A 17,453-nucleotide genomic window follows, 5' to 3' on the forward strand; every position below is an offset into this window, starting at 1 on the left:
AAAGGTCTTTTCCAGCTTAAATGATTCCATGATTTTTACCTGCAGACAAGTCTCTGGGTCCACATGCTGGTACCCACACTTCCTCTCCCATCCTCATTGCAGCAGATAAGTGGAGGAGATACTGATGGTGCGATGCAGTTTTCCTCTACTGGAGACACAGGAGCCTGCAAGGAACAGAAGACATTAATACCAGGTAGCAAATTACAGCTGGTACAGTAGATGCAGCCCAGGGAAATACAATGTAATATTGCCAGGAAAACTGCCGGCCAACTCTCCCTCTCCTTGCAGGATACTTGTTTTATTGAGCCTTCAATGAAAATATATCTGCTGCTTCAGCATTGATTGTAGAACCTCTGGAATACTGACCAGAAAAACTTCTGTCCTACTACTGTCAGTGAGACAGTGACACAGTCTAGGCACTCCTCACAGGATCTGAGCCCCCTGGCTTAGGCAATATGCACATAACAATGAACTAAAGGGAATTCCCTGCCCCAACAGCATATAAGTGAATTCTGAGTAGATAAAGAGACCACACAAGCAGGGTAAGGGCACAAAGGCAGGACACAAACAGGGACAAATGGTGGTAGCCCATCAGTCTCACTGGATTGGAGAGGAAGGAGAAACACAGAAGGAGGTAACACCTGGAGAGGTCAGTTCTTCCTTTCTTACCGTAAGGCTGCCACTGCTGCAGTCCGTGAACTGCTCCATCATCCACCTCTCCCCAGCATCTGCTTCTTCAGGAATGATTCAAAATGTCTCTAAAGTCCATTGCCTCTGAGTAATGACAGTCAGCAACTCTTTCAGTGCCTCTGGATGCCTTTCTGTTGACTGGGAAGGCTGACAGGACACTCCTTGAGTCCTTCAGTGGAACACAGCATGACACGGCTGTGTAGCTGTGAAGAGACTTGTCCAAGGGCACACAAGGGTCTGATGGGCTTGCCAAGGGCAGGCCACAAACACAGGGGCTTTCCAGCTACATAACACCTTTCATCACCCTCATGCCAGTTCAGCCCCCTCAACTTTTCCCTTCCCCAGACAAAAAGTATCTTAGTTAAGAATTTCCTTTGTTTGTTAGTCTACAAACTGCAAAGTGCATATACTTTTCAAATGAAACGTGTAGGACATGACACTTCTTAAAATATACATTTTATTATTTTCTGGTAGTTGCTATGAAGGTTTCATTCAAATTGTGAAGGTACACAGCCTTTACAAACTTCTTGAGTTAAAGGTTTTTGTTGGTGGCTTTGTGTTCTTTTTCTTTTATGGCAGAGGAAAATACATTGGCTATAAAATGTTGAAATTCATTAGATGCTTAGTATCACCTCTTCATATATGCTGTGGAATGCTTTGTAGAAATACTATATAAAATAAGGCAGACTTTAACAGGGAATTCAGTCATAAAATGTCATGGGAGAAAACAAAGAGTTCCAACACATTATTATTTTTCAGCCGAGAGAAGATCAGGTGGTCCTCACTGGTTTGTGGGAGAACTACTGCAGTTCTGGTGCTCAGACAGTATACAGTTCTTGTTTATTCTACTATTCTCAAGTGAGACCTTTTTAATAAAACTTATTTTAATTAACATAAATCAGACAATATTTAAACATACACATCTATCCTTACAGTGCAATAAAAATGTATCATTGTATAGTATTTTGTATTTGCATTATGAAAATAAAAGGTCTGTACATCAATTAAATGTATATTAATGAGTATGAATCATGTAAATTTATAATGCATCTAAAGTTGGCTTTGGCTTTTAAGTATTTATAAATTCATAGAAAATATTGAACATCTAACAAAATAAATAAAACATAACATTTTAATCATAGATGCTAACGATCAACCTCAAAAATTCTTGTGTTATTTTTTACATTTGCTACTAAATTTCTTAAGGAGAACTCACTTTCAGTAGTGCTCAGAAGTGAATGATTGCACCTTCTGTGATGTGAAAAAATACAGTACATCTATTTTTCATAGATCAAAAATTCTTTCATAGACAGTTTCATTCATTTTAAATGTCTGATTGTTCTACATAACTGTCTTAAGTGCTTATAAAAAGCATGTAGCTTTCTCATAAAAGCTGTGAGTCTCTATTAATAGATAAACTTCTAGTGAATGTCCTTTTTATGGGGATTCTCTTCAAGGTCTTCCAGCTTCACATGCGGGTATGAAGATATCGCAGAAGTATGTTCATAATAAACCCTCTTCAGTACAGGTACTGCAGAAATCCAGTGTAATTCCACTTGGTGGGCTTATTTCATCCGAGTCCACACATGGTACTTTGTGGAAGTCAACTGCTGACCTCATGTTCTCTTGAATGTGAAAGTTCCCCAAGTGCATGGGCTAGCTTTACTGTAATACTGAAGAGGCCAAAACGAATCTGAATTCACACAGATAGAAGTGAGCTTGAATAAATATGCATCTGGCTAGTGAATGACACACCATGGTCTAACTGCTATTCTGGTGGTGGCCGAAGGACTCGCAGGTTCCTTCCATCCAGTCCTTTCCAGTATTTAATGTTATTATTCAGATGCTCCATCAGATTTGGCAGGTCTGCAAATGCTAGGGAAGAAAGGGCAGAGTGTATTGAGTTTGCAGAATTGAAACAGTTACAGATTCTGCCTGTTTAAGTATCACTTGAAATGGCAACTGGGTTAAGCAGAAAAGCTTGAATCTGTCATACCGATGCTCGAAATAGTTGGGGCTGTACAACTCTAAGCACTCGTGTAGCACTCGGGCCACTGAGAACTGTTCTGTAAATTTACATAATACTGGTGTTGCAACTCCCAGCAAAGGGACACAGTTTTCCAGGAGGGGCATAGCTAATTATGGTTGTAATTATCCTGCCCCATCAAACCTCAGTCACATGTCATGATGTGGCATTCAGGAGAGTCACATTTCTGACCACTTTTACCACGGAGGCAGCACTTGGAAGGAAACAGCCGCTCCCCCAAGCAGTTTCCAGACTGTAGAAATTTGCCTTGAAGAACAACCAGTATTAACATGGACAAAATGACCGTGCTCAAAGAGCTATCAAAGAGAATGTGTTCTGTTCTTCATTTACAGAGAAGCGAGTTTAAAAAGTTAAAGATTGCCTGAATCTAGTATATTAAAGACAAGCCATGAGAATTGCTTGTAGCAATACTTATAAGCAATAATGAAGTTATTAATATTACTTGAACTGCAGGAATCTTCCCTTTTCTCCCCCTTTATTTAGGAGCCATAAAAAAGAAATTCTGTATCACAGCAGTTTCAAATGTTCACAAAATGTTCACATCGGGAAATGGCAGAGTTTTGCTTACCATCCCAGGCATCAAACATATCAATAATGAAGTAATCAATGAATGATAATTGGGATTTGGGGATGCTGCAAGTATTTCTGTCAAAAACTGGCATCACAACAGGTAAACCTTGCCTCCTTTCTTCATCAGTCTGCAAAAAACATTAGTAATTATTCATCTAAGACACATTCTGTTAATGGGCTTCTTTCAGCAGCAGATTGTTTGACACTGACTAGAGCATGCATCTGCTAAATCAGAGGAGGAACCTGAACAAATCTGAAGCAGCAGCAACTTAATCTTAAGCACCTAGTTGTTCAGTTTCAGCAAAACAGCAGATAAATAGTGCCTTCCAGTGTTTCCCACAAAGGGATGTATTTACCTTCTGTATCTGCACACAAGCTGACCCTAACTGACTTCACATGTTACCAACTGCTTTGGACCTAAGAGCTGCTCAACCATTTTCAATCTCTGATGGAAGCTGTAATCTGTCCCACTCAGACATGGCAAAGTACCTTTTTTATTCCCTTGCCCCTTGCTTGGGGTGCCATGTTCCAACTGCAGTGTTTGGTCTATCATCTGTAATAACAACTGCCCTCTCCTTTTCCATCTCTTCCTAAAACCTTTCCTCAGCACAGGGTGCTAAGGTCTTACAGCACATCTTGGAGTGAGTGCTGCTCACATCCAAACACTAGAACCTGATGATCCTATTCCCAGCATGTGGGTACAGAAGGCATCCTTGCTGTGTCTCATGTTATGGGAGTGCATTTGCAGACAAGGCTCAAAAAGCCCAGTTCTAAACTGAACAACTTGAAAGCTTAATTTTTCAGAAACTGCACAATAAAAGTTGTCAACTTTCATCTCTCTGAAAGTACCTAGTAGTGTGTCAGCATGAGTAATACCCACCATTTAAAATAAAAAAGGTGGGTTTTTTTCACATTACATAATGCAGCCTGAGATGTTCTGTGACACTGGCACCCTTCTCCTCCCTTTTAAAGAGATGCTCACCTGCAGTTTCAGCAGGCTGTTTTAACTGCCTTACCTGTGCAAAGTACTCCTCAGAGATGCGTCCGGCCCATTCTATACATTGTTCTCTGGGTCTGCATGGATTGGAAATGTCAGCACACTTTATCAACATGCGTTTGATAAGGATACGGTTTTCAGGAGACCTGAGAACGGTCTTGATTGATTCTCCATCACCATTATTCTGTAACATTTAAGAATTAAAAACAATCCATTAGCAAGGTCTCCATGCACTAACTCAAAAGCTGTTGTGCTTTGGGAATGCTTTCAGCACATCCTACAGGGATCAGTCCTGCTACTGGCTACCAGATTTGATGTCTAACTGAATTTATAGGTGGATGATGAAAGTTAGTCACAGCTCTGAGCTAGCATTGAACTCCAGTTTCTGGATTCAGTCACTGTCTTTGTGACAGATCTCTTGGGCATCTTCTGGCAAGTCATCTAATCCCTCTATTCCTTATCTGCCTTCTCAAAAGTGTGGAGAGGATCAGCTCATCACTACACCCATAGTGATGAGGACCGTGTAGGCAGAAAAATGTGACTCTCTACTGAAACCCAAGGATTAATGGACTTGCACATTAAGAGTGGAATAGTTGGTTTGAAAAGAGGGACTGACCCAAGATGCAAGAATCACCCTTGGCACACAAACCCATCAGTGTATCAATCATTCTGACAGCACTGCTGCTATTCAGAGAGTCAGATCCCACAGTGCCTCCGAGGCATGTTCCTCATTCTCTTCCCTTGTTGCTGGCCTCTTTAAGGATGGATAGATACAGGGGTTTACAACTCTGTGTACTCAGAATAGAAACTCTTTGAAGCAAGGAAAATACAAGATTTCTCTGGCACCTAACAGGGTCTTGCTCTACAGTCAGAGCAGCGAAGAAGTAGCGAACAATAATGATAATAATAATGTGCTACCAGTTCCTGCAGTGTTCTGTACAAAGAGGGAGACACAAAGCAGCAGAAACATTCTGACCTTTTATTAGGTCAGAATAACCATGACATTTTTCAGAAGAAAATTCTTGTGGGGAAAAAAGTTCTTCCTAAAGGAAGAAACTAACAGTAATAAAAAAATATTTGATTGTATAGAAATGGCTCAGAAATACCAGCTCCACAGTTCTCACCAAAATGAGATGCCCAAACCAATTCTTTTCCCTCATTTTTAGGTATGTGGAAGGGAAAACAGAAGAACCAAAGTGAGATGTATACACCTCCAAATGCGTGGCAAAATTATATATGAGAAAGCCAACATAAAGTGATGGAAGCTCCAGAAACACAAGTATGGAAATTAGGTATGGAAAATTAGAGATTGTTCAGCTATGGATAGTAGAGAATCTCCTAGTAGGTAAACCATCAGGAATCAAGAAAGGATGTTCACCTCTGAGATCTGTTCAAACCAAAGGCACAGCTCTACTTGCTGGATGCAGATCTCTTGGGAATAAAATGTGTTACTCTGCTTAGTCCCAGCATCCTGCTCAGAGTACAGAGGTGTCTCTGCATGGCAGATGTTGGCTTCCTGTCATAGCTTAGGTGACATCATGAGGGGAAATGGAAGGATAAAGGATGCTGGAGCTGGAAAGAATTTTTTTCAGTTTATGAAACAAAAGCAGAAAGGAAACAAACAGAGCAGCTTCTTAGCATGGCTCTTTGAACAAATTTGTATAAAAATAATAAATTAAAAAAAAAGAAGTGGAGCTGTCCCATTTGGAACAGGCGGTTGGCAGCTCAGCCTGCAAACACTGCACTGAGTCACCACCATGACTGGAAAGCAGGCCAGAAAACACACACTGCTGCTGCAGCCAGAGGGACAACAGACTTGAAAGAGGGGCTGACACTGTTGTTCTGCTCAGCACAGTAAATAATTTGCTTTACCCATTCACACATTTCAGGCCTTTTAATAGGAACTTGCCAAACTGAAACTCCCAGCTGAAAGAAGGGAAACATTTTGCTTCTTGTTTTCAATAGAAATTACATATTCTTTGTCTTTCTTCCCATCCTTGGGCACAATTTGCTATGAATTACAAATGCCTTGTGCAGCAGGTAATTTCCCTGCAGTCTCTGGGGTTTAAGGGTAGAACTAAACTTTTGTTTCATTTTTCTATATCCCTGTTTGTGTTTTTACTCTCTGATTGTACAGGTCCAAACCTTGTTCTTTAGCAGCACCAGGTGTTCAGCTCTCTGTGATAGGCAAGAAGAGGAGTTTAGCTCTTAGGATGGATTCTGCTGGTCAAAAACTTCTGCATCCCAATTCCTGGGGCTGGGAGGAGGGGCTCTGCAGACCAAGCCAGGCCATTGCAGAGCCCTTCAGCAGGACCAGGAGCACTACAGAGTTACACACTCCACAGGGCCAGTGCAGTGCACTACACTCAGCAGTATCAGCTCCCTTGTTCTCCTGCACCAATGCTGCTATACTCATCCAGAGAGGCTGTCCAGCTGGGAATTTAACATCTCTTCTTCTAACTTATTCAGTACAACCAGTGTCCTGCTGGGACTTTGGCTTCACATTCACAGAGTTCCCATTAGCATCACAGGCTGCCAAGAACAAAGCTAATTCTAGCCTTCACTCCTGTGGACAAAGGTACAATTCTCCAATTAAGCTCCAGCCTGCTTCTCATGGGTGAAGGAGCAAGACCTGTTTCTCTCCCACTCTCACATAACAAAAAAACTGCCTTCCCCCATTACATGCAACAGTCATAAATGTGGCTTTCTAAAAAACATGGTAAAAAAATACAGCGATCCATTACGGCTCCTACATGACGTTGCCACCAACGCAAACTTTATCATAACCATTTCTGCAAGTATTTTCTTTGCAAAAATCATTCCAACAAAATTATACACTTCTCTTACTGGCAACAAAACTGCTGGTTGAAGCTGTTATTGAAACTGGTGTGGTTTTTCAGAAAGAGTTCTTAACGGGCAATTTCTTTGTGTCCATGGGGTTCCAGATGGCTATTGATTATGTCTATATGATACATCATGTCACCATCATCTATTTTAAAGATTAAAAAGAAAGCAGACAGAAACCCCACAAATGCTGCCAGGCAGCACTGGAGGCTGAGGGCCCTTAATCCCGGAGGATGCACCACATGGCAGCCCACAGACCTGCCCTTATGCTGCACCCCCAGGAAGGGATGTAATTCAGCCTCTGCTTTGAAGCAAACCTTGTTTCCTTTGAAGAAATGGCCAACAACAATGCCCAGTCTTGCCACTCTGTCATTGGGAGTGACTGGGTTAATCAAAATGGCATTTTTACATGAAAACATACAGCCCAGGGCCCTGGTTCCAACTATAGCATCATAGCACTGTGATATTAATAGGATCCAAGTAAGTCCCACTCACCCTCAAAATGAGTGACAACCACATTAAGCAGAAGGGGATTCAAACCCATAGGTGAAATATAAATCTCCAGCCTCTCTTTCTCCACATTTCTGATAAACTTTCTCAGAACACCACAGAGAATTTCCTACTGCCAAGGGTTCCCAGTCCATGCCTAGGCATTTTAAGGAGGACTTGCAGTGTTGCTTACCCCATTTTCTTCTAGCGCTGCCAAAGGTTTATTAATGCTGTTGACAAACTTGTTGACATGCTCAAAGTGCTTTGTCATTTCTGTTGCTAAGACCATGTCAATAATGACTTGGCGAAGGGTTCGATACTCATTCCTGTTTAAAGAAGGAAACAATTAAGAATGCTGGCTGGGTCACAAAGGGCTGGTTGCTAAAACAAGTTTAACAAAAGTGCAACAGACCATTCCTGTTTGAGAGAGGTGCTAGGGGAAGAAAGAACAGTACTAAAGGCTTGGGCAGCTGCATCTCTGATAGATGGAGTACCTTTGGTGTGTAGAGACATATGTGCTCCAGGCATGACTGGATCTCTAGCAGAAACAGTACCAGAGCTGGGCAGAAGCAGAGGCACCAGCTGCTTAGGAGGCTGCCAGGACATGCCACACCCACATATTCCCAGGGCTTCTAGCACAGACACTCAGCAGTGGCTCACTCTCCAGTCAAGTTTTCAGCAATAGTTTCCTGCTGTATCTTGAGAGAACCAAGGCAATGGTCACATCCTTGCCCTAAATGCTTCTCTGAGGCTTCAAGAGCAACAGGTCCTTCATTGTCCTTCACACTGCAACAAGGTATTTTATTTTTAACTGATGCTCTGTGGCTCCTTCTCTCCTTGTTCTCTACCCACCCAGCCATAGCTTGTTCTCTACATTCAGTGACACCAAATAACTCTTCCAGGTTTGCTCACGTTAAGATTTACACTAAATTCCTTAGATAAGGTCTGCCTTTTTATGGACAGGAGAAATTGGCAGTGGGGAATTACTCAGAAGTCTTTGCAGGAGAGACAGAAGCATTCTACTCTTTTAGAAGCAAATTTCACAAAGGCCATGAACAGTTATCCACCAGGCACTGCCCTCCTCTAGGATGCTTGCTTGCTTTATGTTACACAGAAGGAAGTGAGAGATGTTAGTGGGCAGACAAGGAGCCTGGGGGTTAAGCTTACCTCTCCATGTTTTTAAATATATTGCATTTGCCATCCCGGGTGGTGAGCTGGAAAGCCAGGGCAGCATGATGGCTCTCCAGCACGGCCGTGTCGTTGTAGAGAATCGCGAGCTCGCTGCCAGCATTGCACAGGAAAGAATTTGTTCTTCCTGGGTGATCCACATCGTGGACTGTGGCAGCAATGAGCGCAGCAACCTCATCAATCGGATCCAGAGTTTGCTGAAAATAGAAGGGTGCTTAGTTTTCCTGGCAGACTCATTAGAAACCCTATTCTGTCCATACGATTAAGCCAAGTTGCTGAGGAATAAAAGCCAAAACTCTGGAGATCAGTAAGGGTCAGATGTTCTACACAGAGCAATGGAAAATTCATTACAGGCTTCACTGAACATTGCGTGACTTTTTTGGCCATTTTGTACCTCTCAAATTTTGCCTTAACCACACCTTTGTCACAGCACATCAAATTAAACAAATGTAAAGTAATAAATTAGTCTGTGTTTTCCAGCAACCTTAAACCACCTGCACTTGGAGTTAATGTACTTGGCTCGGAAAAAAGACCAATACTGTTAAAAATTATTCTATTACCACCAGACCCCTTAATTTCCTTTGGCAATTTAATGTGTCCTAATCATGTTCCACTTACGTGCTAACTAGATTTAAAATTTGAAAGGCATGTTATCCATACATCCAGTTCTTTAATAACAGTGTCCCGAGGCTACAGCTAATGCGTATTCTATGGAGAATATTTGATGTTTTGCATCCATGAATAAATTACCTGACACATGTTCTGTACTTTCTGTATCACATTCTGATTCTGGTAACAAGCTGCATTCCATGCTTTATGGGCATTCCATTATGTCTATTTTTATCTACCCTGTCATGAAATACAAAACTATTTGACTCTTAAGATTTTCCACTTAAGTGTTAATTTATTAATAGCATAAAGGAGAAGAACTAAGCACCTCAGAAATATTTTGTATACATTTGAAAACTAGCCTTTGTGCTGTGTTTATACTGGCATTTGTGAAGGATCACAGATACAAAACAATTATATTAAAAATTTTAATAAAATGAAAGAGACACAAGAGCAGAAATATTCCCATTTAAATCTGGGAGCAGGACAGATAATTTTCATTCCAATTTGCTTTAATTTGAGATCCAAATTCTCTATGAGCCCTCTACTACCAAGCTACACATGGTAGGTGAAAAGACAAACCCTACCCTTCTTTACACCTCCTGAAATTATGCAGTGACTTGACTTTGCAGGAGCAGGGAAATTATTCATTGAGGACCGTCAAGAGAATCTCGTGGAGAACAAGAGAAGGCAAATAATTCTTTCTGCTCTAGAAAAGTTCATATCTATCCAGTTCATAGTTAGCATTATCTGAAATACTCTCTGCTGTGTGTTAGCTTCTTCCTTCTTTCTTTCAGCACTGCTCATGGGATTCTGTTTTTGTAGTATGAAGTTAGGAGAGAGGGATTTGAGGACAGGCTCTCCTCAGAGGGGCACAATGCCCAGCATTCAATCTGGCTGAGAAAGATCTGTGCAGATGGGAAATGGCCAGAAACATGAGAATACCTGACCTGGAGGAGGACCATAGCAGTCCACCTGACACTTATTTCAGAGGGATTTACAGCGCTTTTACACCCAACATCAAATCAAGGATTCTAACTTTGTTATCTTAGCTCCCATGGCACAGAAGTGGAAACGATTCTGACAATATGGCTTTAATTTAGGAGCCAGAACATTTTCCTAGTCAAGTTGAACTGAGTTCAAATTACAAAAAAAAAATATTCTCAGCATGAATTTCAGTGGCAGAATTGGGCTTTCTGTCTTTAGATTAAGTTGAACTCTGGGCAACACAAAAGCAGCTGGGCTACAACTTTGAAAAGATAAAGAGATAATTCTGAACTTTGATTCTGCTCCTTCTGCTGTTACAACATTTTTTTCTCTTCATATGCCTACAGAGGAATGGAAATAACATTCTGGAAAAGGAGAAGACAGTCATGCTACTGTGGCACTGAAATGGATCCAGATCTTCTGTTTTTTCATGGATATTCTTGGGAAGACCACCAAAACCTCTGGCAAATCAGGGGCTGAAAAAATCCAGTGACATTCTATCCCCACTTGGCATATAGTATTTGTAAATCAACCTCTGGACAGCACACTAATGAGCTGCAGCTCCAAGTTAAATGAATTACTACAGTTTACTGAGCTGTCAGAAGCTTGTTTACTGTCACAAATTTCTCAGCCAGGTGCCCATCACTGGTGCTATCCTTAGGTAGGCCAGTTCAGAATTCCTACCCAAGACTGTGGCTCAGAAGTATGTCCCACCACTCTACTGCACACACACCATGTGCTGCTTTATTCCCCTTCTCCAGTCAGGGCATGTGAGAGCAAAAGTTGCTCTCATATATTCTGATTGTCAGTGGCTCTAAGACCCCAGTGGGTGTTATGGTACTGACCAGTGATTTTTTTCAATACTCTCCTCTAATGCAGTCTCTATAAGCCTCAGGGCATCTTCTCCAGTGGGTGATATAGCCTACTTTATGGCCTACATTGTCTTGGGAGTCTTTTGCAAAATGACCATCACAAGGCATGAGGGATGGTAATTTATCACATTAAATCTGTATTTGGCATGTACCATCACAAAAGTAATTATGTCATTTCAATCTGAGAAGGTTTAACTATATGAAGAAGTTTTACTTGAAAATAAGGTTTTCTTATTCTCCCATCAAGAATTGTTCAATTCTGTAATATTAGTATCCATCCTTCTACATATAAGAGAGAACCTAGAGTTCATGTAAAGCAGCCCAGTTCTTTGACCTCAGAGTTACCAAACTGGTTGGCACTGGGCAGACATTTGGCTTTTGAATTTGTTTCTGAGAGATCCTTCTTTGATTGCACCAACACTGTTTCTCAGAAATGTGGACTCACCTTTACTCTTTCTTTAGACAAGAAGTAAGCAGTAGCATGTAATACATCTGCTGAATGAGTAGAATTATGGTAGGAGTTGGAGGAATGGTAGTTAGCCTCAATAACTTGTAACCATGACCTCAGGGTGGATTCTGAACAGTTTAGGAATTCACAGATTCCAAAGCGAGCAAATATTTTGAGACCCAGATAAACCAAAGGCCTGTGGAGAAAAATAAACAGAAAGTTTTAAAATGAATGCAGCTGAAAGAATATTATATAGAATAAACAGTATGAATCCACACAGCATTTTTAGCTAATGACATATGAAATGATGTATAAGGACTCATTACAGAATTACTGTGTCATATACTAGAATTGTAACATACATAAAGTCAAATCCCCATTAATGCCCCCCAGTGTCAGACAAAGGTGTCTCCAGGTTTCTCTGTCAGGGAACTGTAATGCACTAAAATTTAATTAATTATCCTGGCTTTATTACCGTATGTCTGCTTGGACTTAAGGCAATACTTGTAATATATTCATATTTGTGAGTCATTGAAAATCACTTTACTTCTCTTAACAAATTAACTGCCATTATTTAAACACAGTAAGAAGCAATCATAATTATACTACCTTTAATAAGAGTACAGGCAACAAAATACCTCCTTTGTCCCTCTGTGGTCTCTCCAGATCAGTAAGAACAGAGAAACCTACCTGATGATCTCATGCATGTCGGCTGGGATAATTAATTAAGTTACTGCAATGTACCCATTAAATGTTGTAAATCACACAGACTGACTGTATCTTCACATTTTTTCTTTTTAATTACTTATCTGTATTACTTCATTAGAAATCAAAATACAGCAAAAGAAAACCTAAAGCAAATGGATGTAAATACCTTCATTTAAAATAAAATAATTTTAAAGAAGAATAAAACCCTAGGGGGTTTTGCACCTTTTTGGCTCATAAAACCACAGTATAAAAATGAAGTGCAAATTTTTTAACTAAGTGCCTGATATCTTTCTTAGACTTTGATATGAATAATTTTCAAAGCTTTTACAGATCTGGGATTTTGACAAAGGGTTGAAGATAGTCAATTCACTGCAGGATCTGGCCTCCAAATTAGAGTCTCACAAAAGCTTTGACCGAAGACAAAGCATGATATATGAAACTAGATCCAAAAGGGGAACTTTTGATAACCATCAGAAAAACCAAGGATTTTAAGAGAAAGAACAATTTACAGTGTTAGGGTGAGTCTTTTCTACTGATGCAGTACAGTCCATCAAAGCTGCTGATCTGCTTTTGAAAAAGAAATTCTGTGATGGAAATTTGCATGCCCTGCTATTTATCAGTAAATGTTCTTCAGTTAAGCTTATACATAAAATGTAACCTGCCAAGATTTTAGAATAAAGACCTTCCTCTAATCCCAGAGAAAGGTAATGGGAATTCTACTAAAAAGCTGTATTGGAACTGTTCAGGAATAAAACCTACCCAATCAAATGGAAAGAAAATAAAACCTGATCTGTATCAACTGATCAAATCAAGACCAGCATGTTGACTCTATGTGCAGCTTGTCATAATAGGAATTTGAATCCCCACAAGAAAATAATTTGATTTGTATAACTTTTCTATTGCTGAATAAAGGAAGGCTTTAAAACTTATACTGTATTGTCATTATACCATACCAAAGAGATATAATCTTCACATATATCCACTGGGAATTTGCAGGAAATAGTGCATGATGAAACAGAAGACATTTAAGATGCATATACAACTAGAAATGACAATGAGAAAATTTCAAAACATCTGACATTGAAAATAAAATTAATTCAGTTTTAAAATCACAGGTAGAGAACTTAAGGATCTGATTACAGCATGACATTTAAGTCACTTTTCAGCAACTTCAGTTTATGAGCTCTTGCATTTACTGACCTTTTATGGGTGGCAGCCTCAAGTTCAAAGATATCAAAATCCCACTGTTCCTCATTTTCCATGGCCTGCGTTATCCGTGGGGGTATGTCATTGAGGGAGATTGGAGAGCTCAGACTGCCAGCAACCTGATGAGTTTCTTTTGAGGAATACAGTTATTACTATAGGTATTTATTAACAGTATATTAAGTAGTATATTTAATAGTGAGATACAATTTTACTGAATGACCATGCTTTCCCTTCTGTAGTAACACCCAGCTCAGTAATGCTGCAGAAAAATGCTTATAGATAATAAAAAACTAAAGAAAATGCTCATAAAAAGGACATCTAATGACATTTCCCTGTTTCTTAAATTTCTGAACATGTTTTAGTATCTTAGTAGCCAAATTTAAACTTACGTTTTGCTGACAATATGTATTCGTTCCCTGATAATCTTCGTAAACCATCCTGTTAAATAAAAGTTGCAAGTTAAATGGAGGATATTGCACAATAGGAATAGGAGATGATAACACCAAGTAGTAGTACAACAGCTTCAGAAAAGCCTGACTGCAGCCTGTCACTGCCATCAAAGCTGCCTCTCCCTTATTTGTTTGTGCTTTTCAGATTAGCCTGGTTTACATATAGCTCGTAACAGATGAGGAACTGCAGGCTAGGGGATACAACATGGACTCAGGCAAAAACTCAAGTTTCTCAGGTGCAGATGGAGGTCTAGAATTGCAGCCTGACATCTGTCTTTGGCCAACATGCACACCAGTTGTAGGTCAGTGCCTCAAAGCAGACACGGTGTGTCCACACACTTCCCACCAACAAGCAAAGGTGGGCGGTGGGAGGGAGTGGATGGAGACATTCCCCTGCTCTCCTGCCCTGGTACTGGCAGATCCAGTCACCTCAGCAGCATAAGAATCTCATGACTGCAGAGGAACAAATTACTCTGAGGCTTCCTTTCTATCACACAGAAAGTATGCTTGTTTATTCTTCAGTTCAGTGCCTCCTAGGCTTAATTCTGGCATGATGCCTAGATGTGAACACTGAGATGATGGATTAAAACTAACAGAATTATGTATTTAGTATTTACTTTTCATTTTATAATTTTAAATGCTGTGGGCCAAATCCCTCTTGCTCTTTTGAGGTTACAGCTGTTAGCTCATGTTTAGCCCATGATGTAAAAAAACCACAGTGTTTAAAAAAAATATTTATGAATACACCTTACTAAAAATGTTATTCACACCAAGTATAGCAGCAGTAAATGTGGATGCTATATCTGGACATGGAACATCTGCTCTTAAAAGAACTGCTATATCTAATTTTCATTTTCACATTTGTAAGTAAATTAATCTGGAGTTTTGTGATTTAAAAGGAAAGGGAGTACAACAGTGGCTATTCAATGGAACTGCTATGACACAAATATTTAGGTCACCAGATGCTGCCTATCATTTAGAATCAAAGATTAGTTTTAAGAGTTGAAATAGCAGGTGTAATTGTATCTGTTAAATCTATCTTTGAACTCCAAATGCCCTTCTACTTGAGAGTTCAAATCCAGTAACATATTACTTGTTTCCTTCTCAGACATAACTTCTGAACACACTTAGAACAATATAATTCTGTTTTCAGCAGACCCTTTGATGGAAAAATGTGTCTCTCTAATAACTTTAAAACTTGTACCATGCCATATGCTCTGAAATTAATTTTCTCGGCTTTTCTTATTGCTCCATAAAAAAGCCCTGGGTTTATTTTTATAAGGATTTTTATATTTTTCAATATTGTTATATTCATGTGTGTGGATCAAATACAATCAGAATATAAATGCATGTAAGAATCAACAATCCACAAAAAGGAGAAAACAATAGATTCTTATGTATTCATAAGAGATAAAATATGTATGAATACGAATATGTATTCCTTACCAGGAGAAAAGATTCACTTCAAGACTAATGATTATATGTATCAATATTCATCTTATATTTTTATAGTTAATATAACAATAAATTTTGTCTACTCAGTAAACACAACCCAATATGAATCATTCAGGCCTTCTCCTGTAATTCTTGAAGTCTCCCACATGTTTCTCCTGATCAGATATTTGCTGTGGTATTTTTAAAGGTAAAAATACACATAAACTATTTGAAGAGTCTGATAGGTACTGCAAAGGCATCATGATAGTTCCAACATGAAATTATAATAGCCCAGATCCCTGAAAAGCTCACGTTTTGTGAGCCTTTTTGCATCCAACACACTGTAATTTTTTTCTTGATGTAGCTTTTCATATGCAACCTACAGACTAATGAGAAGACATATCCTTAGGGCACAGGTAACATTCATCTAAACTCATCTTGTTACCATCAGGAGGGTCAGACTCCAGGCTCTGAAGGTTTGGGTTCAGTTCTTACTTCACTATGTGCCCTTTGTTCAGCTTTGGGTATTATGCTACAGGTACAAATATAATCCAAGAACCAGCAACAAAAGTATGTATTTTGCATTCTCTTGAAAACACATTCATTTGACAGATGGAAAACACCCCCCAAACCATGTAATTATAATCCTCATTAATAAATACAACTATCAGGTTCTCTTTCTTTCTTCCTCTCCCATCTATACCTTACTCAAACAAATCACATTTTTTAAAAAAATGTTTACTTTCCATTTTTAGCTAAACTAATGTTTTAAAGGGGCTGGTCAATTTTCTTCCTATTTTCAGAGCTACATTATTCAGGTAGGGAGAAAAAGTCCTCAAAAGGCCTGTGCAGTTTTTCCTGAAAATTTGGTATTGTAGAGGCAGAGCACATGGAAGAGGATAAAGATCAAGTAACTGGGAAAATCAGGCAGTGAACATAAATCAAGAGCTTTTTGTGGCAGTAAGTACTTACTGTCATTAACCCTCCAACAAGGTCACTTGTATGTGGATCCTCATCTTTTGTCCCCAGTTGTGGAGAGTACAATTCAGTGGTTCTTAAAATCTCCAAAGCCCGGTCTAAAGCTTCTGCAACTGGCATGGGACTGCTCTCTTGTGCAGCATTGATGATATTTATCACCTAAGGCAGCATCAGACATATTGTGAACTTAGAAGTGATTTTAATAAAACGAGAGACACTCATTAGTTACTATAGAAAAACTCAGGAAAATAACAAGATCTAAAACTCTAATCTGCATGGGGGAAAATCAAAATGAAAGGGATGTTACTGAAATGCTGATGTTTGCTGCTGACTCTGGGAATAAGATTGTGGCCTTAGAGACAGCAATCTTATTAATGACTTTCCCCTCCAAGGTACAGCCTCAAAATATCTGTGAATGGATTTAATTTAACTTTCTCCCACTTGCCTCTTGCAATTTGTTAAAGAGCTGATTTTTGACAAATCCTTGAGTGATTTCAGAAAGCAGTTGACAATGCATAAGTATTATGCACTGATCCTTAAAAAGGATCATGTGATGGCTGACCCCATGGGTGAAACTCTACCGAGCAGGTCTGGGAGATCTTTGTTCAGAGTATCTGTATTTTTGAAGCTACAGCAGTGGGTAGGTGGAACAGGGGAAGGAGATACACCAGAGGCTGGTGCTCTCCTGGAGCCTCACGCCCCAGCGCTGCAGCACAGCCCAGCTGTGACATTACCTTGGTGATGGGAGCCTCGATAGTCATGGAATGGACCCTGGCCATGGAGGAGCGGCGCCGCTGGGAGCTGCCTGTGTGCAGAACAGAGCAGAATTTGTACCCTGATTGCAGAGACAAGGCCTGACAGGAGGATCAGCCAGGAACTCCTGAGGCCTTCTCTGCACTGCTTACCCTGCTGTGCCTTCCAGAGGCAATCTACTGCA

General features: G+C 39.8%; 1 protein-coding gene across 5 annotated transcripts in view; it reads right to left on the reverse strand.

Annotated features, from left to right (window-relative positions):
* Window positions 1-731: 731 nt before the first annotated feature.
* PDE8A (phosphodiesterase 8A) overlaps window positions 732-17,453 on the reverse strand; it is a 142,245-nt gene continuing 125,523 nt past the window's right edge. For 3 of the 5 annotated variants that reach the window (XM_058846742.1, XM_058846741.1, XM_058846743.1), the window contains exons 13-22: window positions 17,251-17,321; window positions 16,511-16,675; window positions 14,045-14,093; window positions 13,650-13,785; window positions 11,739-11,937; window positions 8,805-9,022; window positions 7,831-7,963; window positions 4,324-4,488; window positions 3,306-3,435; window positions 732-2,565 (exon numbers count right to left, since the gene is read on the reverse strand). In XM_058846742.1, the coding sequence (XP_058702725.1) occupies window positions 2,459-2,565; window positions 3,306-3,435; window positions 4,324-4,488; window positions 7,831-7,963; window positions 8,805-9,022; window positions 11,739-11,937; window positions 13,650-13,785; window positions 14,045-14,093; window positions 16,511-16,675; window positions 17,251-17,321 (1,373 nt within the window). In that variant the 3' untranslated portion in view covers window positions 732-2,458. Of the gene's footprint in view, window positions 2,566-3,305; window positions 3,436-4,323; window positions 4,489-7,830; window positions 7,964-8,131; window positions 8,389-8,804; window positions 9,023-11,738; window positions 11,938-13,649; window positions 13,786-14,044; window positions 14,094-16,510; window positions 16,676-17,250; window positions 17,322-17,453 lie in introns of those variants that run through there. The other 2 variants (XR_009278424.1, XR_009278425.1) reach the window with 2 other exon arrangements.

Source organism: Poecile atricapillus, chromosome 11 (assembly GCF_030490865.1).
Source record: "Poecile atricapillus isolate bPoeAtr1 chromosome 11, bPoeAtr1.hap1, whole genome shotgun sequence".
NCBI classification, from domain to species: Eukaryota; Metazoa; Chordata; class Aves; order Passeriformes; family Paridae; genus Poecile; species Poecile atricapillus.